Source organism: Nannospalax galili, unplaced genomic scaffold, assembly GCF_000622305.1.
Source record: "Nannospalax galili isolate Female #2095 unplaced genomic scaffold, S.galili_v1.0 scaffold503, whole genome shotgun sequence".
Classification (NCBI taxonomy): Eukaryota; Metazoa; Chordata; class Mammalia; order Rodentia; family Spalacidae; genus Nannospalax; species Nannospalax galili.
In genome coordinates this window covers 505,701-531,979 of record NW_008349770.1, presented here as the reverse complement: position 1 = coordinate 531,979, position 26,279 = coordinate 505,701, and the positions used below count along the sequence as shown (strand labels likewise).

Here is a 26,279-nt window from a genome sequence, read left to right as displayed (position 1 = left end):
ACATGAACACACACACACACACACACACACACACACACACACACGCTAGGTACGTATCATGCTGGCCCTATAAAAAAACTGCATGCTGTTCATACATCAGTGAAATCAGCTGAGGATCTTTTCTGGGGACACAACATCTACGAGGGTGAACAGTGCATCTGAATTTGAGAGTATCAAAACATCCCTTACAGCCCAGTGGGAAGACCACTCAGTAGAATTAGCCCAGAGCTTGGGCAGGCAAAACAGGGATGCCCTGGAATAGTTCTCTCCACTGAGTGGGTCCTGGGGATGGAACTTTGGCTGTCAAGTTTGGGTGCCATAGCACCTCACTGGCCTCACTTTTAGCCTATTTTAAAAAGGAAACAGAGAAAACCAACTTTTTAAAGAGGTGAGCAGTTGGGGAAGTATCCTCAGTCAGCCTCTGAAGCATCCTTCTCATCCCGCAGGTGGAGAAACACGTCAGTGATGCGGTTGCCAAAGGAGCCACAGTTGTGACAGGTGGAAAGCGACATGAACGTGGAGGGAATTTCTTTGAGCCCACCCTGCTCAGCAACGTCACCACGGACATGCTCTGCACCACTGAGGAGACCTTTGGGCCTCTAGTGCCAGTTGTCAAGTAAGATCCCAGGCCTGGAGGCAGGGGAGAGTGGAAAGGAAAGTGTGGCCTATCAGAGGTCGGGTAGGGCGTACCGAGCTGCTGCAGCCAGAGCTGCACCGGGCCAGCTCAAGGGCAGAGGTCCACTTAGGATTTGGGGGGAGGGGTGTTTGTTCTTTTGACACAGGGTCTTCTGTAGCCCCAGCAGGTCTGGAACTTGCTATGTAGACCCGGCTGGGCTTCAACAGCGATCTGTGCCCCCTCTGCCTCTTGAGTGCTAGGATTAAAGGCGCGGACCACCAGCCCTCTTTTTTGGGTGGGGAAGTGGTGTGCGCAGGTGCATGTGTGTATGTACATATCGAGGCCAGAAGCCAACTCTGGATGTTGTCCATCAAGAGCTCTCTACCCTGTTCTTTTTGAGACAGAGTCTCGTGGTGGGACTCACTGGTTAGGCTGGCTGGCTGGCCAGCACACCCCAGATATCCGCCTCCTCCACCTCCTCAGCACTCGGATTACAAGCCCATGCCACCATGCCTAGCTTTTTTACCTGGGCTCTGGGGCCCAAACTCAGGTCCACATGCATTTTACTGACTGAACCCATACCCCTACAGCCAGTTTTTGGGTTTGGGAGGATTTATTTTTGTTTTATGGAGGGGTTGTTGTTATTTATTTTTTATTTTATTTTTTGAGACTGGATCTCACTCTGTAATCCAGGTTGGCCTGAACTCACTTGTAGCTCAAGCCAACCTGGAACCCTCAACCCTAACCCTTAGTCTCCCGAATATTCAGACTATAGACGAGTAACACCCAATTTCCAGCACATTTGCCAGATTTCTTCAGCTGTCTTCTTTTTGCTCCCTCTGAACTTACTTTTCTTCCTAATGGATTGAGTGTTTAAAGGGCTCTTTCCTGGGAGCGTGTGTGAAATGAACTGTGACCTTTTGTGATCTTTTTTCTCACCTTCACATGTAAATAATAATTTTCATAAATAAAATTCTAGATCAGCTGGGCATGGTGGCACACGCCTTTAATCCCAGCACTCAGGAGGCAGAGGTAGGTGGATCTTTGTGAGATCGAGGCCAGCCTGGTCTACATGGTGAGTTCCAATCCTGCTGGTGCTACAGGGAGACCCTGTCTCAGAAAGACCAAAAATATAAATAATTCTTGGTCAGAGCTCTGACAGTTCATCCCACTGCCTCTTGGGTCCAGGGCTGCTGTTGAGAAGCCAGATGTCTGCTTCTTGCTCTTCTGAAGATCTGCTTTTTCTTTGGTAACTCAGAATTCTCTTGGTCTATATGTTCTTACAGTCTGTGGTGTAGCGCTGGTGCTGCGCTGTGAGCCTGCTCAGTCTGGGGTTCCGATGGCCTGTTTCTGTCCAGGGTTTCCCCTTCCAGCCTCCTGAGAAGCCTATTACAGTGATACTTTTGCTTCGGTCTTTGACTCTGATTCCTGATGGCTCCCGAGTCCTTCCTCTCCCTCCACCAGCCTGTCCATCCGTTCTTTTCACACACAAATAGCCCACAGGTTCTCTGTCACAGTAATTATTTGTCACCCCTTGACCTTCCCCATCACTGAATCTACCTGCTCTGTCTCCCCCTTGTCTGGCTGTGGCTGTTTTTCATTTTCTTACCTTGGCCCTGTCCACGGTCTCTGCATCCTCTGTAGACTGTATGTGCGCTGTGTTTCTTTGTTCAGGGTTCCTCGGATATCTTAGAATTTCCCGTCAATTCATCCTTTGCTCCTTGCACTGGTAGCACGTGGCCCACAGTGTCTGCCATGGGTTGTGGCAAAAGCCTGGACCTTGTGTCTGTGGCTTCCTGTGCCTTTGGAGGGCTGAGTGCTGAAGAGTTGCTGCCTCTGAATTTATGTTTCTGATTATAAGATGCCCAGGACAGGCATGCTGGCTCATGCCTATAATCCCATCACTCCAGACATTAAGGCAGGCGGACTGCAAGTTTGAGGCTAACTTGGGCTATATGGTAAGACCACGTCTCAAAAAAGAAAAGTATATTCTGGGCATGGTAGCACATATCTTTAATCCTAGCACTGGATAGGCAGAGACAGGTGAATCTCTGTAAGTTTAAGGCCAACCTGGTCTACATAGCGAGCTCCAGGCCAGCTGGGGTTACAGGGAGACCCTGTTTCATAAAAAGACCAAAAAAAAAAAACAAAAGTTTAGGAAAGAGGAAGGGCAAGGGCACAAAATGTATAACAGGTTAAAATGACTCCTAATACTTATATAAAGAAAAGAACAGGCGATAATCTGTCTCAGAAACTGTGATGAGCGTAAGAAGGAAAAGGTGTTTACGATCTGTACAGCTGGTTGGCAGCTGGCTTCAGACTTTTGAAATTTCACATCTAGACTTTTCTAAAAAATGTATTTTTTTAAATTTTATGTGTATGAGTGTATTGCCTGCATGTATGTAAGTGCACAGTGTCATGCAGTGCCCACAGAGGTCAGAAGAGAGTGTCAGATCCCCTGGAACTTGAGTTAGAGATGGTTCTTAGCCAATATGTGAGTGCTGGAAACTGAGTCCACATCCTCTGTAAGAGCAGCCAGTGCTCTTAACCACTCAGCCATCTCTCCAGCTCCACTTCCACTTTTTAACAAGTGTCTAATTCATACTACTTTGGGGGAACATTTTTGTCAAAATCTTAAAAAAGTTCCTACACCTGGCATTATTTTAAAATCTCCATTCTCAGGGCCGTCCAACCACATGTACCCCCCACCCCCAGGTTACTTCACTATTCTCTTTACTGAGAGTACTGGCATAGGGAGGAAAGGTGTCCACTGAGGACTGAGGAATGAGGCCACTGGCTCCGGCCTTGGCCTGGTTTGCTCTATATGGCTGCTGTGACCAGGCACTAGCTTGGCCCCTCCTGCCCCATCGCTACCCAGTAGGGACCCAGGAGTCTAGGGCAGTTTCATGATGACCTGAAATTCACCATGGGGAGGCGCAGCACGAAGCAGCTCTGCTTCCACAGGCTCTGTGGGACCCTGCCCTGCCCACCCCAACCTGCCCACCCCATAGCAGCTGCCCGTAGCATCTTCTAGAAGTGTCTGGCGTTCCTAGTCAGTGGCTGATGGAGGGTTTAACAGTTTTTTTTTTTTTTTTTTTGGTTGTTTGGCTGTGTGTTTTTTGAGACAGGGTCTGTTGAATCTTGGGCTAGCCTTGAGCTTCCTATGTAGCCAAGGATGACCTTGAACTTCTGGTCCTTCTGCCCATAGCTCCAGTATGCTGGGATTACAAGTGTGCACTAGCCCCACCCCCTCACTCCCAGCCCCACTGATCCTGGGGCTTTTGTTGAGCCATGATTTTCTCTCCCCTCGTCCTCAGCACTGGGTATTCTGGGCTCGCTGGCCACAGCTGGTGGCTGTGATGTCCTGTCCAACCCGGACCAGAAATGTCCCTACTGTTTACCTCACCTTGCTCATGAGTTTGTGTATTATTCCTCTTTTGGGGAAACAGAGCACTTACATTCCGCTTCCCTAGAGTGTGAACTGAGAGTTTTCCCAGGAAACTGAAGGGTGCAGTGCCCAGGTTCCTGACTTTGGATCTAACAGAGTCAGTTCAGGCTTTGTGAACCTCCTCAGCCAAGTTAGCTTCCCCAGCTCCTCTGCCCAGCACCCCAAGTTAGCTTCCCCAGCTCCTCTGCCCAGCACCCCAAGTTAGCTTCCCCAGCCCCTCTTCCCAGCACCCCAAGTTAACTCCCCTCAGCCCCCTCGGCCCAGCACCCCAAGTTAGCTTCCCCCAGCCCCCTCGGCCCAAGCACTCCAAGTTAACTTCCCCCAGCCCCCTCGGCCCAGCACCCCTCAAAGCCCTGAGAAAAGATGGCCGGTTCCCTGCTGGCAGAGCCCCACATTTAGAAACTGGAGCTCTGAGAACTTTGGCCCTCAGTCACAATTCGGGAATGACAGGATTATCACTTAAATCTTTTGTTTTTGTTTATTGAGACAGGGTCTACCTGGAGATCTAGCTGGCCTGGAGCTTGACCAGGTTGGCTTTGTGCATGTGTGGAGGTAAAAATGGCAATTTGGGGAAGCCGATTCTCTCCTTCTACCATGGGGACTGAACTCGGGTCCATCAGGCTTATCAGCATGTGCCTTTACCCGCTAAGCCATCTCACCAGTCCCAGTGTCACTTAAATCTTGTTACAAAAATGAAATTATAGGACTGGAGAGTTGGCAGAGGGCTGTCATTTCAGAAAGGAACAGACATCAAGTACCAGGGCTTTGTCATGTAGAACTGAGTGATAAGGGTGCTTCAGATCCCGGCCTGGACTGTCTCTGCATTGTGCTTGCTTAGAAATAGTGTTTAAAAATAGTTATTTTAATAAGTAAACAAAGTAGCTGCTATGATTAGAGATTTTCGGTAATCGCCAAGAGAGGTGATCCTTTTTCTTTAAAAAATTACTTGTTTATTGTGTGTGTGTATTTGTGTGCGTGTGTGCACCTGTGTGCACGTGTGTGTGTATGCGTGCCTGTGTGTGTGTGTACCTGCCAGAGCACACGTGGAGGCCAGAGGACAAGGTTAAGGAGTTAGTTCTCATTCTCCACCTTGTTTGGACAGTTAGGACTCTATGTTTCCACTGTGCGGTGTGCACCAGGCTAGCTGGCCTGTGAGCCTCCAGCCGACACTCCTGCCTCGGTCTCCTGTGGGTGTGCTTTCCGTAGGCGTGCTGGGATTGCAGGTGATTGGCACCGTGTTCAGCTTTTTATGTGGGTTCTGGGGCTTGTCTGGTTTGCATAGTGAGTACTTTGACCAGATGAACCATTTTCTCTGGCCTTATTTTTTGATACAGGGTCTTGCTGTTTGGCCAAGGTGGCCTGGAACTCTGTGTGGCCTCAACCTCAGGGCTGTTGTCCTGCTTCAGCCTCCCAAACGCTAGGATTCTGCACATGCACACACTTCTGGCTTGGTAACTCTTTTCCTAAGGGGTCTTGTTTGGTGGTGTCTCTGCCAGGTTAGCCTGCTTTTCCTTTGTTCTCTTAGAAGAGGGACTGGTCGATGCGGTGGGTCTGTGTGAAGGTTGAGTCGCCTCCATGTCTGCCTGTACCTCCCCCCGGTTCCTCTGCACTGAGTTCCTTCTGGCCATTGTTCAGAATATGAATCAGGGAAAGAGAGTTGATTTATTTTGCTTATGATTTAACTCTTGACAGGTTCGATACCGAGGAGGAGGCCATAGCCATCGCGAACGCAGCTGATGTGGGGTTAGCAGGTAGGTGTCTGACTGGCAGCCCTGAGGTCATTTTCTCTCTCTCTCTTTTTTTTTTTTTTTTTTTTTTTGGTCTTTTGAGACAGGATCTCCCTGTAGTCCCAGCTGGCCTGGAACTCATAGCGTCAGGCTCTGCCTTTTAAACACTGCTCTGAGTTCTGAGACGCAAACGTAAACTGCGTGTGTGTGCTTTGTGGCTTTACAAGTAGCAAAGAGTGTCTGTGCTCCATCTCCCTGTCCCACAATCCACGTCTGGAGCTTTTTAGTCAGAGTGGAGGGTAGGGGACAGTGGAGAGAAAGGGTAGTGTGGATTATTCTAGATGGAGAGTCACATGCGTGTCCTGAGTCATAATGCTCGGAATTCCAAGTTTGTTTTCTCCCATTTTGCCTGATTCCTGAAAGCGTTGAGGCCACCTTAGGTCACACACATCAGCAGAGAATCCAGACGGTGAGAGAGGGGAGGTGGATGGTGTGCGCGCTGCACATGGACCCTCACAGGTGGCCGCCATTCTTGCAGTTAGGAAGTGACCCTTAGGAAACTGCAGCCTCAGAGATTACAGTATCGTGGGAGGCCAAGGTAAAGTGTAAGACACTTAAGGCATGGAGGCTCCCCTGTGGGTGTGATGCAGACTGCTTAGAACAAGAGACAGCTGAGGTGTTGTCACAATGCCGTGGTTCCAGCAGGAGCAAGGTGGGCACCCAGGGATTCAGCAGCTTCGTGGCCTCTGCTTCTTCCCTTGTCCGTGGGGTGATGGCTGAGGAAGTCATGCCCTCACCCAGGTCATAGTGATGGGAAAGATGCCAGCTGTGCCAAGACTGGAGGCGTCTGGGCAGAGAGGGTCAAGCAAGCATAGACTCAGCATAAGCGGGAACAGAAGGATCGTGAACTTGGTCGATGAGCTTGGAGACAGTAGCTGGTAACTGGGGTCGTGGAGAATAAGCTGAAAGTGTCGATTGAAACCACATTGAGGGTGAGGGCGACCCCACTAAAGATGTGGCTGTATTTCACAGATGACCAGGAGTTACTGCAGGGTTTGAGCAAAAGAGTTGTGATGTCTTAATGTTCCACACGCTGTGAATGCCCTTTCCCCCCATGCCAGGTTACTTTTACTCTCAGGACCCAGCCCAGATCTGGAGAGTGGCAGAGCAGCTGGAGGTGGGCATGGTTGGTGTGAACGAAGGACTCATCTCGTCGGTGGAGTGTCCTTTTGGTGGGGTGAAGCAGTCTGGCCTTGGGCGAGAGGGGTCCAAGTACGGCATTGATGAATATCTAGAGATCAAGTATGTGTGCTACGGAGGTTTGTAGGGGTCTTTAGCTCTTCAAAAGAACAAAAAAGGAACTACCTAGGTACATAGGGACATGCCACCCATTTTTTTAACTAGTGGTTTCTCAGAATTATGAATTTTAAAAACTCATCCATCCCTGATCATCTCAGATGTAAATCCTAACCCTTACCTAACTAGGGACCAGTAGATGCCACATGCGCGTGGCTGTGGACCCAGGAGGGCCAGCACTGGGCCCACTGCCTCAAGACAAGGTGGTTTCAGGGACATGCTCTCTGGCCCTTTGCAAAACGCGGTCACTGCATGGGCAGTGGCTCTCCACCCCATGTGACTGCCCAACCTGGCTCAGAATGCTGGGATGATAAACCGGTGGGCTCAAGGGAGGTGCACAGCCCCTGCCTGACCAGGTGTGCCAGCCTAGTGAAGGAGAAACAGGCCGTGTGTTCAGAGGGGTCGTGGCAAAGACTTCAGTTTTCTAAAAGCCTTCCAAATAGCACAGAGTCGCCTGTACTGTATGGAGTGAGGGAATGTTTCTCTTCATTTCTGGGCTGTCTTTGGAATTGCTGGGTTTGTTTTGGTTTGGTTTGAGACAGGGGCTTTCTAAGCAGCGCAGGATGACTTCCAACTCAGTTTTCCTCCCTGGCTCCCAAGTGCTGGGTTTACAGGCATGCACTACCACACCTGATGAAATTACAGTCTTTGTTGCCCTAAACCGACTGTGTGAGCTTCCTAAAGGAAATGAACCCAAACTGGCAGCAAGTCAGCAGAGGCCGTTTGTCACAGCAACAAGAGTGACTTTCTTTCCAGTCCTGGGTGCTGAGTCCACAGCCCTGTGCATATAACTTGTTATATGCACTGAATTGTATTCTCTTTAGTTTTTGAGACAGGGTCTTGCTAAGTTACAGAGGCTGGCCTTAAACTTTGAATTCTTCTGCCTCAGCCTCCTACGTAGCTGGGATGATGGGGCTGCACTGCCAGTCTGGGCCAGTGGCGGGTGTGGGCTCTTGTAGCGGCCTCCTGTGCTGAGCAGCTCTGCTACCTCAGGTGTGCTGTCCAGAACCTCCTGTCCCACGAAGAGATTCCAGTTTGGCTTAATGAGGCTGTCGTGAGCCCCAGAGAAGGGAAGATAATTCCTAAAATGATGGAAATGCAGTTTAAGTACAGGAGCCATTTTTAAGAAGTACCACCCTGAATTGGTTGTGTTTTTTTTTTTTTTTTTTTTTTTTTTTTTTTTTTGGTCTTTTTGAGACAGGGTCTCCCTGTAGCCCCAGCTGTCCTGGAACTCACTATGTAGACCAGGTTGGCCTAGAACTCACAGAGATCCTCCTGCCTCTGCCTCCCGAGTGCTGGGATTAAAGGCATGCGCCACCACGCCTGGCCAGAAGGGATTTTTAAAGATGTGTATACATACATACGCATGTACACATAACTGTGAAATGGAAAAGGACGGGATGACAACCATGAGCCAAACCTGTTTCGTATAACTCATGAGCTAAGAATGTTTTTAATGCATTCAAACAGATAGGGGAGAAAATTAGAACTGTATTTCATGAAATTCCAATTTCACTGTCCTGAATAAAGTGTGGCTGAATACACCCACTCTGCTGAGTGGCCAGAGCTGAAGAACTGACTAAGCCCCTTTACCAGCCCTCTCCAAACAAGCCAGAGGTGCGGCCATCCAGCACCTGTGGAGGGTACCTTTCTGAGCATTTGGTACTCAGAGTTATGCAGACCCTAAACCTGTTGACCTTGGAGAAAAGACACCTATTTCCCCAGCTGACTGGGCTACTCAGAAAGCCATGACCAGCATCTGCCTTTATCCACCTGAAGGACTAAGTATGATTTCACACCAAGTGCTTGTGTCTTCCTGAGTCTCTGTTCTCATGGACTCTGAAAAGGTTGGGAGCACAGTGCAAACAAGCCACTTTTTTACATTGTAATCTGTTAGGGTCTTCAATTGAGCCATGTGGGTTTTCCTCTGAAAGCGGGATCCCAGTGTTCTAATTCCCCGTGTGCAGCTATTTTAAATAGTATTTTACTTGAATAATGCTTAATATTGTGATTGCTTCGTGCTATATTTTATTAGATAAAACTTGGGAGTTGGTGGGAGATCACGCTGCTCCTCAAACGTGTGTGGGTTGGCTCCTTTTTGTTTCGCACATCGTACTCACCAGTTTGGTCAGCAGACTTGTATGTTGCCAATAAACGTTGAATTCACAGAGCTCCTCCTGCTGTGTTGGGTTGTCTGGGTGCTGTTTTGGCTTTTCTACTTACCAGGTCACCATTTGAGGGTTTAAGTGGATGGTGGTAGACCAGTTTGGATGGAAAACTGTGCTTTGTCACCAGATCCACAGATTGAGTACCTTGTTTGGTCTGGGAGAGAGGACATCAAATATTCATCCTACTGAGTTTACCTGGTTTGGAAGTGCACATGGCACCCAATGAGGGGCTCCTCATCTCCAGTTAAGACCCTTTCACTGCACACTCCACTGTTAGCCGCTTTTTTCAATGTCATTTATTTAAGTATTTTGTACAGAAAAGTATGAGGAAAAGATTTCTGAGTCCCTGACATCTAGCTCTGACCTGGCACGTAAATGTTGACACTTGTCTGAGTGCATTTCTGTTGGTAATAACAATACCACAGCTTGGCAAGTTGTTTTGCTTCACAGCTCTGGTCCAAAGCCAGTAGGCTGCATTTGGCAGTGACCTTCCTGTGGACAGAGTCCCTGGGCAGTGCAGGCATTTCAAGCAAGACCCTTAACCAAACTTCCATATCCGACCCACTGAGACCCCCACATTAATCCATTGAGCTTACAGATGGGTGCATCCATATAAGCAGAGCCCCCCAACCCTGCCTCCTGGGCCTGCATATGGCCCCCTCTGCACTGTATTCCAGTGTCCTGGGATCCCTCTGAAGGGCCTGGACACCTATGACACCAGTAAAGTTGAGTTAGGACCTGCTGACCCCTTTGAACCGCTCTTGAAGGGCTCATTCATACACATTCTAATAAACGGGGGTTAGGAGTTCAACATCTGAAGTTTCAATATCAACATGCGCTTCCCCTCCCCACCACAAGCCACCCCACCGCCCAGTGGGAACCCCAGGCAGAGCCTTGAGTAAAGTCATGCAGAGACCAGGGCAGGGCGAGGCCCAGGCCCCACTTAGAAGGATGGAAGGCCGATTCACAGGGCTGGCTCTACACGGGGAGCTCCCCCGCCCCAGCCAGCAGCTCACCATCCACCCACGGGGCAATGCGCAGACAGGCCCCATGGGGTGGGAGGCGGGGTACGACAGGGCTGCACAGAGGGCCTCCTCCAACCCCGGGCTAGCCCTAGAGTTCAGGAAGATACATCTGATAAGGGTGACAGTAGCCTCCAAGGTAGGAGCCAAGACACATCTAGTAACCCAAGGAACTGGAGAAGCAGCTGGACACCAGTGTCCATAAAGGACTTGCCCACGCAGGGCGGGTCTCGAACCCGCTCCCTGGGGAGTCGCTTCAGCCACGGGAAAGCAGGACACGGGCGGAGGCCTCTTCCTCTAAGACAAAACCTTGTGGTCTGGGGCAAGGGAAGACGTAGGCCTGGAGGGAGGGAAGTGGGAAAGTCAACGTGACCACACGTAACTCAGCCCATAACTGAAGAATGTAAAAGTTCTTTTCAGTGTTCATAGAAAGATGTGTTCATCAGTCCCCGGAGTGAGATACCTGCGGCAGTCAGAGTACGAGGAGGATTTGCGCGTGCTCAGCCGTTCACCGCAAGCTGGGCTGCTTTAGGCCTGGCTGGAGCTGGTGGAGCACAGGAAAACCGTTCCCGCCGGTGCAGTAGGCCCGCACGCGCCGTGACGTCACCCCAGGCCCCACCCTTTTCTTAAAATGTGTATGGTGTACTGCCTGCATGTAAGTGCACCCGTGTCCTGCAGTGCCCGTGGAGGGTACAAAGAGGGCGTTGGACCCCCTGAAACTGGAGTTATGGATGGTTGTCACCATGTGGGTGCTGGGACTGGAACCCAGATCCAGTGCTCTCAACCGCTGGGCATCTCTCCAGCCTCCTAGGGCCTGCCTCTTGAAGGTCCCACCACCTCCCAGTTGTGCTGGGGCCCAGGATCAAGCCTTCCACACGTGGGTTTTTGGGGAATACCTTAGACTTATCCACATGATAATCTCCATTGAGATCACGCAGGCTTGGTTCACTTACTTCTAAAGAAGTTTTGAGTCCTTGTAAACTAATACAACTTTGTGAAACTGATGGTAAGCCACTGAATTTATTCTCAGAACCATACCTCCAAGTGTTTACCTCAACAAGCTTGCTCAGGACTGAGTTAACACTAGGAAATGACTTGGTGGGGGGAGCTCCAAAATGAGTATAATATACAGCATAGGGCTCTATGAAGCTAGAAGTCAAAGCAGTTTGCAGTGGGGGCTAATGGAAGGAGTGGTTTCGGTGTTCCACTGAAGTGATGTATCTGCTTGACTATAGAGATGGATTCACAGGTAGTTCTACATCAAAATTTAATCAAATTATACTGTGTAGTTTATTCTAAGCGCATTACACCTCAGTGTGTTAGAAATTTTACTTTTGCGAAAGGTACCCAGTGTAGTCAGTCAGATGCAGCAAGCACACCCAGGACCCAGAAGCTGGGTAGACGTTTATCCCTAACAGAAGACTATCGGCTGGGGTTGACCTCAATCTTTCCCAGTTGGCTAGATTAAAACAATCTGTGGAAGGCTGCAGAGACGGCTCAGGAGTTAAAAGCCCTGGCTGCTCTTGCAGAGGACCCGGGTTCGATTCCCAGCTCCCACACTGCAGCCAACTGTAACTCCAGTTCCAGGGGATCCAAAGCCCTCTTCTGTCCTCCGCAGGCACTGCCCAACACAGGTGCACTTACATGTAGGAAATACACACATACACATAAAATATTTTTAATCAAAATATAATAAAATGTTTTAAAAAAGCATCAACAGGAAGGAGGAGCTCCGCTCCAGGCCACCAGGCTCAGGGATGCATCAGGGCCTTTTCTTAAACAAAAGTCTTACAGGGTGTAGTGTGCTTAAAAGATTAGAATTCCTTGTCCTAAACCAAGTTCCAAGTTTTACAGAGTTTAAAAGACTAACATTCAATGTTTCTTTTAATGCATTTTAAAATGCTTATTTTTTTGTAGCACTAAGACTTGAACTTAGGTCCTCAAGAATGCTAGGTAAGTACTCTAAGCTGTATTTCCATCCCTAAATTGGCTTTACTTTTGACAAATCAGAGCACATGGTGGTGCACGCCTTTAATCCTAGTACTTGGGAGGTGGAGGCAGGCGGATCTCTGAGAATTCCAACCCAACCAGAGCTACATGGTGAGACCGTCTCAAAAAAAAAAGGCTCGATCAGGGCATCCATCATCTGTCATTGTGTCCTTCCTGTGTCATCCCCAACCCCACCCCAAATGGCAGCAGAGGAGCAAGAGAGGCTTCAATTCCATGGCATCAGAAGACTCAGACTCGGTCTATGACAAGTAAAATGCTTTATTTACAGTACACTTCTCTTGTGGATATTTTCTTTAAAGAACATTTAAGTCTTACAAAAAAGTATTCTGGATTCACTTCCTGCAAAATTTTTTCTTCTTACCAGCAACAAAACTCAAAGTTTCTTTCTCCATGACTTTTCCTCTCAAAAAAAAAAAAAAAGAAAACAAAACAAAATTTCCATGCACATCGTTAATCCCAGCACTCAGGAGGGAGGGGCAGAAGGGTTTGAGTGACTGGCCAGACAGACTGGTCTCCATGAGACCCTGTCTCCATGTTGCTGTAGAGCTGGGTTTCACCTGCAAGCCTGTGTCACACAACAACAAAACTGACACTGACCAGCAGTTACCAGACTGAAATGGAGACTCTGTCATCACACATGACAGTTCACAAAGACCCCATCTGACAGACAGTTGCTATCTACTTACTGCGGACACCATGGCCTGAATTAAGGAAACAGAAGCAATGCAGCCAAGAGCCGGGCGGTTTGCTCTTTAATGACCTCTACTGACACAGCTCCTCAATCATCCATCACATCTGGCTCTCCACACCCTTCAGATCTGCAAACACCCAGAACCACCAGCGTTCAGGAAAGTGGCTCACGGCACCACATGAAAGCTGCACAGGAGGCCCCAGTGGTCACTAGGGAATCGCCCACAGTCTAGCTTTTCCATCCCGACAAGGTCTAAACTTTGGGGAAGAAGGTGGCCCTCTTCTGCTCTGAAAAAGATCCTATCAAAACGATGGCTACAAGCAGCAGGGATTCTGAGGTTAGTGTTGGTGCGTGTGTCCCACGTGTACCGACAATGCTTCGGCCTGCCCAAGAACTCCCAGGCGTCAAAAACATTGCTGGGCAGGCCACCACACCTAGTCACCTGAAAGAAAAAAAGCACTGTGTAGGGCTGCATAAAGGTGCATCCTCACATCACCTACAAGTACATCTTAAACAAGAATGCAACAGTGATTCATGACGGCACAAACGTAACCAGTAGACACACTATAAAAAGTACACTGCATGCAGCACAATTTTTGTTCAGCTAATACACCACTATAATCTGTTAATCATTAGTATGACCAAATTTCTTCTGTAGTTATTGAAACCTCTAAACTGCAGGGCTGAGTGGCTCAGCAGGTGAAGATGTTGTCCCCAAACCTAAACACTCGAGTTCCATTTCAGGGACCCACATGGTGGAAGGAGAACCCAATCTCATGAGCTGTCTTCTGACCAACACACGCACACATTAAAAATATAATTTAAAAGATCACAGAATTCTAAATATGCAGAAAAATTTTAAAGGTAGAGGTGCTGTTCCTTACTAGAGCAGCTCCCTAGCACGTAGGAGACCCAGGGTTCAATAAAACAAAGTTGAACTCAGGAGAGGATTGCGGCTTCTTGCCCCTAGGGATGCTACGAACACCCTCAGATATTTCTAAACTGTTAGTCATTATTTTCTTCCTAATTCCTGTTTATTCAACATAAACGTTTTATATTACGTTTCATGTGTAGTTTCCACTAACCTTTTTGCTTTTTAAAAAATATTTTAAAAATTTATTTTTATATGTATGGGTATTTTGCCTGCATGTTGTAAGTGCACCCATGTCATGCAATGCCCGAGGAGGACAGAAGAGGCTGTCGGCTCCCCCGAGACTGGAGTTATGGACAGTTTTGTTAGCTGCAATGTGGGTGCTGGGATTCGAACCCAGGTCTTCTGCAAGAACAGTCAGTGTTCTTAACTGCTGAGCCATCTCTCCAGCTCCCGCCATTTTTGCTTTTTAAAAAATATTTTAGAAATTTATTTTTATTTTATGTGTATGGGTATTTTGCCTGCATGTATATTAAGTCCATCTATGTCATGCAACGCTTATGCGCATGCTGGAAGCCAGAAGCCCTAGGGTATAGGATCCCCTGGAACATGGGTTCTTAGACACCATGTGGGTGCTGGGAACTGCACTCAGGTTCTCTGCATAAGTACCCAGTGCTCTTTTCTCCAGCCCCTATTATTGATTCTGTGTATGCATGTGTGCTTGCGTGCAGTAGAATGCTGGAGTCCATGGAGACCGGCAGGATTCCCAGGAGCTAGAGTTACAGGCAGTTGTGAACCACTCAATATTGAGTGCTGGGCCGAAACTCCAATTTCCTGGAAAAGCAGTGTGTCCTCTTAAGTGCTGAGCCTTCCCTCGGCCCCTTGTGCTTGTATTTTATAGCAAAAGTTAAAACAGTATTTGCTGACTTGCATTTCCAAATGCACTTATGCATTCTGCGTGGCCAAAGACCCAAGTCTGAAGAGCTTTGGTAACCAGGAACCCAAGTCAGACTCCACAGCAGCAATCCCACACACTGAACCAGGCCGCTACTCACCTCTTGATCCCTTAAGTTTGTGTCTCCTGCAAATATGACAGTCGTTGACTCGGGGGCCTCTTGCATTTTCTGAAAAACTATTCTCAACTGATCCATTCGTTCCGCGGCGTGTTCTCTGGTGCTCTCCAAATGGGATGTCATAAGGTAGAATTCACGTCCAGTCAAGCTTACCTGCGACAGGATAACAACAGTTACCCTGGCCACTGCCCACTGGACTCTAGTCCAGCAGACAAGCGGATTAACCTGCATGCAGTTTCTCAACTGAAACATGCGGTCAACATTCATCCTCTGGATGAAAAGCACAAGGTGCCAAACCCACCACACACTGTCCAGCAAGCAAGATCTCCACAGACCACCTCCACCGTGACCCCCTCCCCAGCAGCTGCGGGCCAACAATGGCTCACCTCTCTAGAATCCTACTGCATGCCAAAGGGACTGTATAAAAGCCCTCACAAACTTAAGTAGGAGACAAATTTCTGGGCAGGTCTATGAGGTAGAGCCTGGTTTAGGTCAACGGAGGTGGTGCCCACACTAACGGAGACGCCATGCCTTGGCTGGGGTCCCACACTGAGTAAGAAAGCAAGCAGGCCAAGCACCCGCATTCATCCCTGCGCTTTCTGAGTACACGATGTGACCTGCTGCTCTGCCTGACCCCCACCACAGACTGGACTCTCCAAACTAAAAGCTAAAATAAACCATTCCTCTAAAAGTTACCTTTGTCAGGTACCAATGAGAGAAGAACACAGCATCTTCCACACCAAAGTGAACAGAAAGCTAGTTCACACCCACACATTTACACTGGCTTCAACTTGTAGAAGTTGCTTGCAGCCAGTGCTCCACCTAGACTCTGAATGTCTACATTTTAAGGTATTTTTCAGGTATTTGTTTTCAATTCAAATACTTCTGTCAATTCAGCTAGATTAATACACACCTAGGACATTAAGGAGACACACCTTTTGGTACCTAAGGCTGTCTCCATTCCCTCAGGGTGTAGACCTACACTAGATAAAAATAAGAGCACTTGTGGTCTTCCAGAGGTCCCCGCAACCATGTGGGGTGGCTCACAACTTCCTGCCTGTTAACTCCAATACCCCTGGCTTCCATGGGCACCTGTACTTATCTGTGTGCAAACACACAGAGTCGGTCTGTCTGTCTGTCTCTCTCAAAAAAAGGGGAAAACAGCGAGCTGCAGGGCCAGCATTCGTCCTCTTCCTACCTCCGAAGCCAACGTGACGAGCCCTCCCCCCTCCTTCCCGACCATGAAGTGCACCCCACAACCCATGAACCGAGGTGCTGAGTGCAGTACGTCAGTGATTTTCCTCACTGCAATGACAACGCCCGGCAGACCCCGGCCTCAGCCAAATATTCCAAAGTCCTTATCAAACACCTAAGAAGATTAAGAACCTTGACAAGTTTGTTTTGTATTTAAAATTATGCAGAATACTATTTACTAAGGCTCAATTAGTAAAAGCACTTGCTGAGGTCAACCCCCAGAACCCAGAGCAGGAGAGAACTGGCTCCAGAAAGTTGTCCTCTGACCTCCAGACACATGTCATAGTGCAGATATGCCCATACTTACACACAAAAAATCAAGAACTGGGCCAGTGAGATAGCTGATCAGGTAAGAGCACTTGAACACAAGCCTGACAACCCAAATTTGATCCCTCGGCCCTGAAGTGCAAGGAGAGAAACTGACTCTGGAAACTTGCCCTGACTTCTGCACGTGCACTACAGCACACCCACACTCACACATACACATCAACCACACAAAATAAATATGTATGTAAGGAACAAATATTTCTCTAAAACCAATTCTCTTAAAAACCTCAAACTTTGCCGGGCAGTGGTGGCGCACGCCTTTAATCCCAGCACTTGGGAGGCAGAGGCAGGTGGATCCTCTGTGAGTTCGAGGCCAGCCTGGTCTACATAGTGAGTTCCAAGACAGTTGGGGTTACAGGGAGACCATGTCTCAAAAAAAAAAAAAACCCCTCAAACTTAAATTTACTTACATGCACACATAAAAGGTTTCTCATCATTTTGGTATTTGGAAAAGGAACAATCTCTTGACTTATAAATTTCACTCTCTGTTTCTTCAACAGTATAGCTGTGAAATAGCCTTCTTCGTTACCTTGAAGTGTTTGTGAAAAAGAATTTGAATGAGAAGTTCCTGAGCATTTCCAGTTTACCACAAGTTCCCCCTATAACAAGGGGGCAACATTACTTAAATGGATCCAAATCTTTAAGTTTGTATTTCAAAACAGTTCAAGACAGTCAACCAAGTCTGTGTTTATCTGTCCCTTCTGGAAGTTTAACAAGAGGTACAAATGATATACAAATAGGAGTGGGCATGGTGGCACATGCCTTTTATCATGTGGGAGGGAGGCAGGCAGATCTCTAAGTTCCAGGCCAGCTGGGGCTACAGTGAGACCCTGTCTCAAAAAGACCAAAAAACAAAGTCACAAGTCATGTGACACTGAAAGACCAGAGTGTGACAATCTGAGATGTGGCCCAAGAGCTATTTTAAATGTACTTAGCAAAACCAAAGCAAGCGGGAAATTACAAACTAAAACAATGGGAAAAGAAGAAAAATAAGACTTTTTGAAAAAAATATAACCACAATGTGATTATCACACAAGACTTTTTAATTATTTTTATTTTATGTAAGTATTCTGCCTGCATGCCTTTAAGGGACAACGTACATACAATCCTGCAGAGGCCAGAAGAGGGCGTCAGATTTCCTGGAACTGGACTTGCTGTTGTGAGCGACCACGTGGGTGAAAGCTCAGTCCGCGTGCTTTTTAACTTATTTATACTTTTTAAATATTTTATTACTTTTGTTTTATGTACATAAGTGTACTGCCTGCATGTATGTCAAGTACACCCATGTCCTACAGGCAGCGAGTTCAGAACAGGGCAACAGATTCCCTGGCACTGGAGTTACATAAAATTGTTAGTGGCCACGTGGGTGCTGGGAACCAACCCAGGGTCCTGTGCAAGAGCAGTCAGTGATCATAAGCACTGAGCCAATTCTCCAGCTACAGTGCGCTTCTTTAAAATATGTTTATTTTTACTTCTTGTATATGAGTGTATTGCCTGCATATATGTAAGTGCACCCGTGTCGTAAATGTCCAAGGAGTTCAGAAGAGAACGTCTGATCCACTGAACTGGACTTACGGACAGTTGTTGGGGCCATGTGGGTGCTGGGAATCAAACCTGGGTCCTCTGGGAAAGTAACAATTGTTCTTTACAGGACCCATTTCTCCAGTCCTACACTTAAAATTTTGTGCAGTTGAGCACACCTGTGTGTGTGTTTGTGTGTGTGTGTAGCAAGGCACCAGAGCATGGACTTAACATGCACAAAGCCCTTGCTTTGACACACATGCCCACCTCCACAAACAGAAACAAATGGGACTTTTAGTAATTGAATTTTAGAATTTTGTTTTCCTGAAAAACCACCTCAACTTTTCTCACTTACTAGGTTGTAGAAAACCCTTTTGTAGTTCCTTAGGGACCTGCACCTCTCATTTCTCTAACTTGTGCTTTTTCTTTTCTGCTGGGAACAGGCTAACTGACGCTTCTTTCACCCATCTATTTTTAAGAGAAAACGCCAAGTTAAACAGCAGAAGCACTACCTGTAATGATCCTGTAACTGCTTGCTCTCTTCTTCAGGTAGGCACAGTATGAGGGAGTAACTTCCTGTAGAAATATCAAATCTGGACCATACCTAATTAAAAAGATCGATTAAGAAAATCATCAGCACAGCATTTATTTTCAGCTACCTACATGAAACTATGGTACTTAGGAGCATGGCTCCCCTCTAGGGCACCTAGTAGTCAATGCCTGTGTTGACCTTTACCAATTACAAGAATCTGTGTTATTTAGTGCACAGCACCATGGTGTTCAATTTAACAGAGGGCTGAAGTGCAGCTGAGCGGCACAACAGAGGGACAAAAACTCTCCCACACTGGGAGTCTGCAAAGGTCCCACACATCAACAGCTGCGGCATCCAATGCTCAGTTCAGATTCTCTTAAAACAGCTGTCTAGGAGGATGGAGGGATGGCTCAGCTAGAGGGATGGCTCAGCAGCTGAGAGCACTGGCTGCTCTTGCAAAGGACCCAGGTTCAGTTCCCAGCACCCACATTGTGGCTAACAACTCTTTAACTCCAGTTCCAGAGGAATCTGACGCCTTCTTCTGACCTCTGCAGCCGTTGCATGACACAGGTGCACTTACATACATGCAGGCAATATACTCACACATAAAATAATAAAATATTGTTTAAAAAAAAAACATAGCTGTCTAGTGAGACCCAAGCTCTCGGGAACATCAGTGCTTCGTCCGAGGTCACAAAGCTCTGAGTAGAAACAGATCTGGGTGGCTTTCATCCCACAGCAATCAACTGTAGACACCATGTACTCCGTGAAGCTTATGATCCTAGAAGCAGGCAACACAAATCGGTGCTCTGCTACACGGAGACCCTCCTCAGAGGTCACTGCAGCTTTCAGAATTTTTTTTAAAGTAAGGTGTCACTGTGTAGCCCTGGCTGACCTGGAACTCACTATGTAGACCAGGCTGGCCTCTAACCCATAGAGATCCACCTGCCTCTGCCTCCTGAGTGCTGGGATTAAAAGGTGTGAGCTACCATGCCCGGCTTTTCAGATAGTCACTCAGAGCTGTGAACCAAAATCTAACTCTTAACATCCACAACTAAACTGCCACCTTGAAGAGGATCAAGATGCTACTTCACTGACTAGCACAGAGGTGACCACACTTACCAAGCTAAGGAGGAACACACCCCTCGAGCTCTCTGTGGTAGATTGTTTCCATCCAATCCATCAATATTCCAGGTAATGAAGGAGACAATGGTGCTCTCGGCTAGATTAATTCCTACCGGGCAGGTTTCCAGAACGGTGGTATCAGCTTCATCCTCCTCGTTGGTCAGGTCAACACTGGCAAGGTCAAAGTAAGTTTCTTAAAAAATCTGTAAATTAGGGGGCTGGAGAGATGGCTCAGCAGTTAAAAGAGAACTGACTGCTCTTACAGAGGACCGGGGTGCAATTCCTAGCACCTACATGGTGGCTAACAACCACCAGAACTCCAGTTCCAGGGGATCTCACGTGACCTCCGTGGGCACTACACAACACAGGTATACTCATGCATGCAGGCAATATACATGTAAAAAAATTTTTTTTTAAATTTTATGTGTATGCGTGTATTGCCTGCATGTAGGTTAAGTGCACCCATGTCACGCAATGCCTGCAGTGGTCAGAAGAGACTGTTGGATCCCCTGGAACTGGAGTTACGGACAGTTGTTAGCTGCCATGTGGGTGCTGAGATTTGAACCTGGGTCTGCAAGAAGTCAGTGTTCTCAACTGCTGAGCCATCTCTCCAGCCCCAAAAATAATTTTTTAAAAATCTACAAATCAGTATTTTGTTCGATGTGTGAGCTAGGAAGATGGCTCACCTTGAGTCCTGGCACCCACACTGAACGCCAGCAGTGGTGGCCTGCTCATAATTCAACACTGGGACGAAGAGACAGGAAGCTCCCCAGGCTACCTTTGCCCTCTCTAACTGGTAAAGCCCCAGGTCCCAGTGAGAGACACTGGCTCAAAATACAAGGTGAACTTGTAAGGACACCTAAGTTTGACCTCTTGCATGCACTCAGGCCCATACCTATCCGACCCTCCTCTCGCACATGGACACCCATGTGCACACACACACACTGTGTTGTATTTGCAGTCCTCAATTTGAAAACGGTCTTGAGTATCCATAGTCAGAAAATCCAAATTCTAACTGACTCAAAAGCTGCTTGGTCCCAAGCATTTCAAGTAAAGGACACAAGTTACACATTTTAATAAGAGTCTAAAGGCCTCTTAATATCTAGCATCTGTCCACAGAAAAGCAACACTTGGGCTGCTGAGGTGGCTCAGTGGATAAAGCCACCTGCTGCCAAGCCCCAACGACCTGAGTTTGGTCTTCAGAGCCTGTAGCGTGGAAGGAGAACTGGACTCTGACCTCCACACTAGCGCGTCGGCATGCGTGTGCTGCTATAGAGGGGAATACTTGCCTCCTAGAGTGAGTTAGTTTAGGAGTCTGACTTTGGCCGAGTCCCTCTTTCTGGAATATAACCCTTCTACACGCACTCACCACCCACTCCCCCGGAGGCATGACTAAATGCTTTCTTCGTGGCTAGCCTCAGGCATTTTGACAACTTTCAATTCTAAAACAATTCCCTACTTTCAAAACTGAAAAAGTTGGGGCTGAAGAGATGGCTCGGCAGTTAAGAGCACTCACTGCTGCCTGCAGAGGACCTGGGTTCAATTCCCAGCACCAACATGGCCCCTAACAACTGTCCATAACTCCAGTTCCAGGGGATCTGACACCCTCTTCTGACCTCCACAGGCATTACATGACACAAGTGCACCTACCTACATGCAGGTAATACTCTCACATACATGAAATATTAAAGGTATGCACTACCATGCCCAGACTTATTAAAAATCTTTTGAGGGGAGGGAAGGCATCTTCCTGGAGCCCCAGAAGGCATGGAACTTAGGATGTAGACCTGGTTGGCCTTGATCTCATGGAGATCCATCTGCCTCTCTCCATTGAGTGCTGGAATAAAAGACATGCACACCACCACACACAGCCTTTTATGACAGGTCTCCCCAGTCCCAACCCTCCTGGAAGTCCTAAGTGGACCAGGTTGGCCTGGATCTCGCAGAGATCCATCTGCCTCTACCTTCTGAGGGCTGAGATTGAAGGCACATGCCATGACCCCAGATGTACTCAAGTCTTTCTGAGAGGGTCTCGGGTAGTTGCAGCTGACCTGAAACTCACTATGCAGACCAGGCTGGCCTCCATCTCTCAGAGATCCACCTGCCTCTGCCTCCCCAGTGCTAGGATTAAAGGTTTGCACCACCATGCCTGGCTGGTATTTTTTAAATATATGTGTATATAGGTTTATAAATGCAGAGCCCATGAATGCAGTGTCAGTTCTTAAATCTCTCATGACTGACATCTTTGAAGGGTACAGGCCATTTGTTTTGTGGACTGCCCTTCAATCGGTCTGATGTTCTCCAACTGGACTACAGGTATATACTTTCTGGCAGGATTGACAGCACAATCACGTCTCAATATACAGGGGTAAGGCATTAGCCAATATCACTAAGAGCAAAGCTCTTATTTTTCCCTTTTGTGGTTTTAACTATGGAAGCACCTTATGACTGAACTTTCATCTCAGTTTACTTTTATGTGTGTGAGTACTGCCTACATGTAGTGCACCTCTGACATACAATTCGTGCAGAGGTCCCAAGAAAGCCTCAGATTATGCACACGTTCGCTACCTGTAGGTGCTCAGAATTGAACCGGGTCCTCTGCAGGAGCAGCCAGTGCTCTTGGCCGCTGAGCTATCTCTCCAGGCCCCATCCCAGTTTTCTGCCGCCTGTACCTCCCTGAACAGGAACTTGGTGGTTCCCAAATAATTTTTCCATTTCCTCATGCTTTGCATTTAGTAGTTTAAATTCTGTGATAAAATCCATCACTTGTCCACTGAAAAGCTGCGATCACATCAGTACGGACTCCTATTTTACTGTGCAGATTCAACCTGTTTCTAAGCAGTTCTAGAGCTCCCGGGGCTTATTTTTACCCTGGGTCCTATGCTTTTTTGGCCATTTCCAACACTTCCCGGCACCACAGTTAAGTGCACCTTGCTTGCTCCTGTGTGGAATCCGTCATTTTGGTCCTTTTAGCGACAAGAACTAGAACCCAAGGTCTTGGTGCAGAGTGCAATGTCAGGCCTGAAGTAAAACACACACGTGTGCCAATGACCTCTCTTTTTTGAGGCCTTGTCGCACTCTGCAGCTCCTGCTGACCTCAAACTTATGGGTAGCCTACTGTACTTTGTGAGTGCATGCCCAGGCTAGCCTAGGACTCGTGCCCTTAAATTTTTGGCGGTCCTCCTGTCTTGGCCTCCCAATTGGCATAAGCTGCCACACCCATCGTCTGTGTGCATAGATGGATATCAAACAATGAGGCCGGGCGTCATCAAAAGCACACAGCTTTTGATCCCAGCACTCAGGAGGCAGAGGCAGGCAGATCTCTGTGAGCTCCAGGCCAGCTGGGGCTACAAGGAGTCCCTGTCTCAAAAAAAAAAAAAAATCAAAATCGACTTTTAAGTGCCAAATTGTAAGGTCCCTCCTTTTTACTATGGAAGTGTTAGGATACTGGAGAGGTGGCTCAGTGGTTTAAGGGCACTTGCAAAGGACCAAAGTTCAGTTCCCAGCACCCACATGGCTGTTCACAACTGTAACTCCAGTTCAGGGAATCCAACACCCTCTTCTGGTCTCTGTGGGCACTGCATGTACATTGTACACATACATACATTGGGTACACAAACACACCTAACAAAAAAATCTTTTTAAAAGCAGAATTCAGCTCATTTTTGTCATTTGTTTCACAAGCTGTATTTTCAATCTGTAGAGTTATGCTGTCCATTCTGCCTGTGTCTTACTGCAATCCAAATTTGCAATTTATGCAACATCCACATTTAGAGGCATCCTAAAGAACTGAAAGGGCCTACAGAGAGCGCTGTGGTCTCTCACCTGATACCTTAGGCTCTGACATTCAGCACTCCTTGAGATCTGTGACCCTGAAAAAAATGCAGACTCTGGTTCAGTAGGCCTGGGATGGGACCCGAGATTCTGGTGTCCACCAAATTCCACCAAATTCCAAGTCATTCAATGGTGTTGGCACAGGTCCACTTGCTAAGTAACAAGGCTATGGGAACATATGAAATAATACCTGAGATCTTTTTAAAAAGGTCACAGTCTGGAGTGATGGCTGAGTTGCAGACAGCAACACAATCCTAACAACCCCAAGTCTGATCCCCAGAACCCACAGCAGGATACAGCAGCTCCTATCTGTAACCCCAGGACACCGACCACAGGAGGGAGGAGGAAGGGCAGTGACCACTCACGGGCCGGCAAGTGAGGAAAGTGTAGCACCTGCCTGTGCTAGTCCAGGAGGCACTGGCACCCAGGCACGCACACTCATTTTGTTTTCAAAGAAAGCCAAAGGTCACTGAAGTAACTGGGCCCCATTCCTACATTATCTCTGGGCAGTGGTGCAGGTTAATTCAGCATAAGGGCTTTAAGTGATCCCTTGTCTAAGATTCCCAAGTACAGCCCTGAGCTTTGTTCAGCAGCACAAGGACTGGAGGCAAAGTATGGGTAACGGGAGCAGCGTACCCTAAAAAAGCACTGAGGATGGGGCTGGAGAGATGGCTCAGCAGTTACGAGCGCTGACGGCTCTTGCAGAGGACCCGGGTTTGAGTCCCAGCACCCACATGGTGGCTACGAACCATCCTTAACTCCAGTTCCAGGGGAATCCAATGCCCTCTTCTGACCTCTAAGGCACTGCATGACACAGGTGCACTCACAATGCATGCAGGCAATACACTCATACACATAAAAGTAATAATAAAAAAAAAGGACTTGAGGAGCTAGAAATGGCTCACTGGCTGCTCATTGCAGAAGACCTGGGCTTGGTTCCCAGCATCCACAGGGCAGCTGACCACCAACCATAACTTGGTTCCATAACTTTTGTCCTCTTCTGGCCTCCACAGGCATTGCACACATGTGGTGTACTTACATACATGCAGGCAATACATGCAGGCAAAACATACATATAAAACACACATACAAATAAAAGTTTTGAGCCTGGTCAATTCCAGCCTAGGCTACACAGTAGGTTCCAGACCAGATCCCTGCTACAGGAACAGCCTGTCTCAAAAAAAACCCCAAAAGTGGTGTGGGACTTGGCCACAAGGCAAATAAATACAAAAACGAGACGGAAATAAAGATTTTCTGATTCATTTCAAGTATCTAGTTACCTATCACCCACAACTCAAGCCAAAAAGTACCTTAGTCAAGAATGAGTCTCAACCTGTAAACCAGCCTGGGGAGGTGGAGGCCTGAGCACACAGGGAAGTGGAAGTCAGCCCAGCAGGGCACACCAGACCCTGCCTCCATACATATTTTGAGCCATAGGGATTCTGGAGCAGGGAGTGGAGAGCTGGAAGCCATGTACGCTGCAAAACTCTGTCTCAAAATTTTAGAATAAATAAACCACATTCTGCTTGGTTTCGTCTCCAGACTCCAAATTACACTGGAAGCCAGGTTCAGTGGCGCACGCCTTTAATCCCAGTACTCAGGAGGCAGAGGCAGGCAGTTCTCTGGAGTTCAGGCTAGCTGGAGCACACAGGGACACCAAGCCTCCAAACAAATGAGGTAACTGGAAGGCCACGCATGTGACCTCAGGGGAGGGAGACGGGGTTGGAAGCCTTGCTAGTGAGCTCCAAGTCAGACTACAAAGGAACAAGGTGAGCATCCTGGGGGGCTGTCCGCCATTTCCAACTCAGGTCTCCCAGCGAGACAGCAAGCTGCGCCCCTCCCCTACTGGACAAAGACCGCCCCGCCAACTCCCTATTAGACACCTGACCCCTTCCCCTCTCACCCCCCCTCCCTCTACTAGACACCCCACCCCCTCCTCCTCACTACACACCTCACCTCCCTTCCCCACTAGACCCCCCCCAGGTCCCTCACTCACTAGGCCTCGGACTTGAAGAAGGCGGGGGGCTGCTTCGGCCAGGCGGGGTCGTTCTCAGGCGGCTCGAAGAAGGCGCTGAGTGCTTTCTGAAAAGCAAAGGCACCAGGATGGACTAGGGGGAGGTAACAGGGATTGGAGGGACATGGGGATGGGGGGCACAAAAGCCAGCACAGGAAGTGCGGGAGAGACCGGGGACGATGCCACCACGGGGCGCCGGGAGGGGGAGGGGCAGCGGGTTCGGAGGTGGGGGGACGGGGAGCCCACCGGGTGCGGAGGGAGAGGGACGGGCCCCCACGGGGATAGCGGGTGGGGGGGAGAGACGGGGCCTCAGAGGGCACAGACCGCCCCACCTGCATCTCCCAGCCGTTCTCGCGCAGGAAGGTGTGCGCCATGGTGGTGTCGCACTTGGCCACCAGCGCGAACTCCATGCACTTGAACCGCCGCCTATTCACGCGGTGCTCCAAGTCCTCCTCGTCCGGCGGGCCACGCCCCTCCGGCTTCTCTTCCGCCGCCGCCTCGGGCCGGCTCCCGGACTCCATGCCGACGCCCGCCCGGTCGACACCCCCTCCTCACTCGGTACGGGCCGCGCTTCCTGCCGGACTGGCAGCAGATGCGGTTCTGCGCAGGCGCACCACAATCGGTACGGCCTTCCGGCGAGGAGGTCCCGCCCACTCCCCATGGATCCAGAGCGAGGCTCTCGGGGGCGTG

General features: G+C 48.5%; 2 protein-coding genes across 2 annotated transcripts in view; one reads left to right on the top strand and one right to left on the bottom strand.

The window, feature by feature from the left end:
* Aldh5a1 (aldehyde dehydrogenase 5 family member A1) overlaps positions 1 to 8,328 on the top strand; it is a 38,892-nt gene extending 30,564 nt beyond the window's left edge. Inside the window, exons 9-11 of the mRNA XM_008847104.2 lie at positions 447 to 616; positions 5,757 to 5,815; positions 6,913 to 8,328. Coding sequence (XP_008845326.1) covers positions 447 to 616; positions 5,757 to 5,815; positions 6,913 to 7,118 — 435 coding nt within the window. The 3' untranslated portion in view covers positions 7,119 to 8,328. The remainder of the gene's footprint in view (positions 1 to 446; positions 617 to 5,756; positions 5,816 to 6,912) is intronic.
* Positions 8,329 to 12,587: 4,259 nt separating this feature from the next.
* Positions 12,588 to 26,189, bottom strand: Tdp2 (tyrosyl-DNA phosphodiesterase 2). The gene is made up of 7 exons (XM_008847097.3): positions 25,922 to 26,189; positions 25,572 to 25,657; positions 19,739 to 19,912; positions 18,597 to 18,688; positions 16,974 to 17,092; positions 14,965 to 15,135; positions 12,588 to 13,480 (listed from the first exon to the last, which is right to left on the bottom strand). Exons 1-7 carry the CDS (start codon positions 26,108 to 26,110, stop codon positions 13,205 to 13,207), a joined length of 1,107 nt encoding a protein of 368 aa, XP_008845319.1. The 5' UTR covers positions 26,111 to 26,189; the 3' UTR covers positions 12,588 to 13,204.
* Between the last annotated feature and the right edge of the window lie 90 nt (positions 26,190 to 26,279).

Coding starts and splice junctions, on each gene's coding strand:
- Tdp2 (XM_008847097.3), bottom strand. CDS start 26,110: ATGGAGTCCGGGAGCCGGCCCGAGGCGGCGGCGGAAGAGAAGCCGGAG. Junction 25,658..25,921: donor AGAACGGCTGGGAGATGCAG/GTGGGGCGGTCT, acceptor TTTGCTTTTCAG/AAAGCACTCAGCGCCTTCTT. Junction 18,689..19,738: donor GTGTGTTCCTCCTTAGCTTG/GTAAGTGTGGTC, acceptor CTTTTTAATTAG/GTATGGTCCAGATTTGATAT.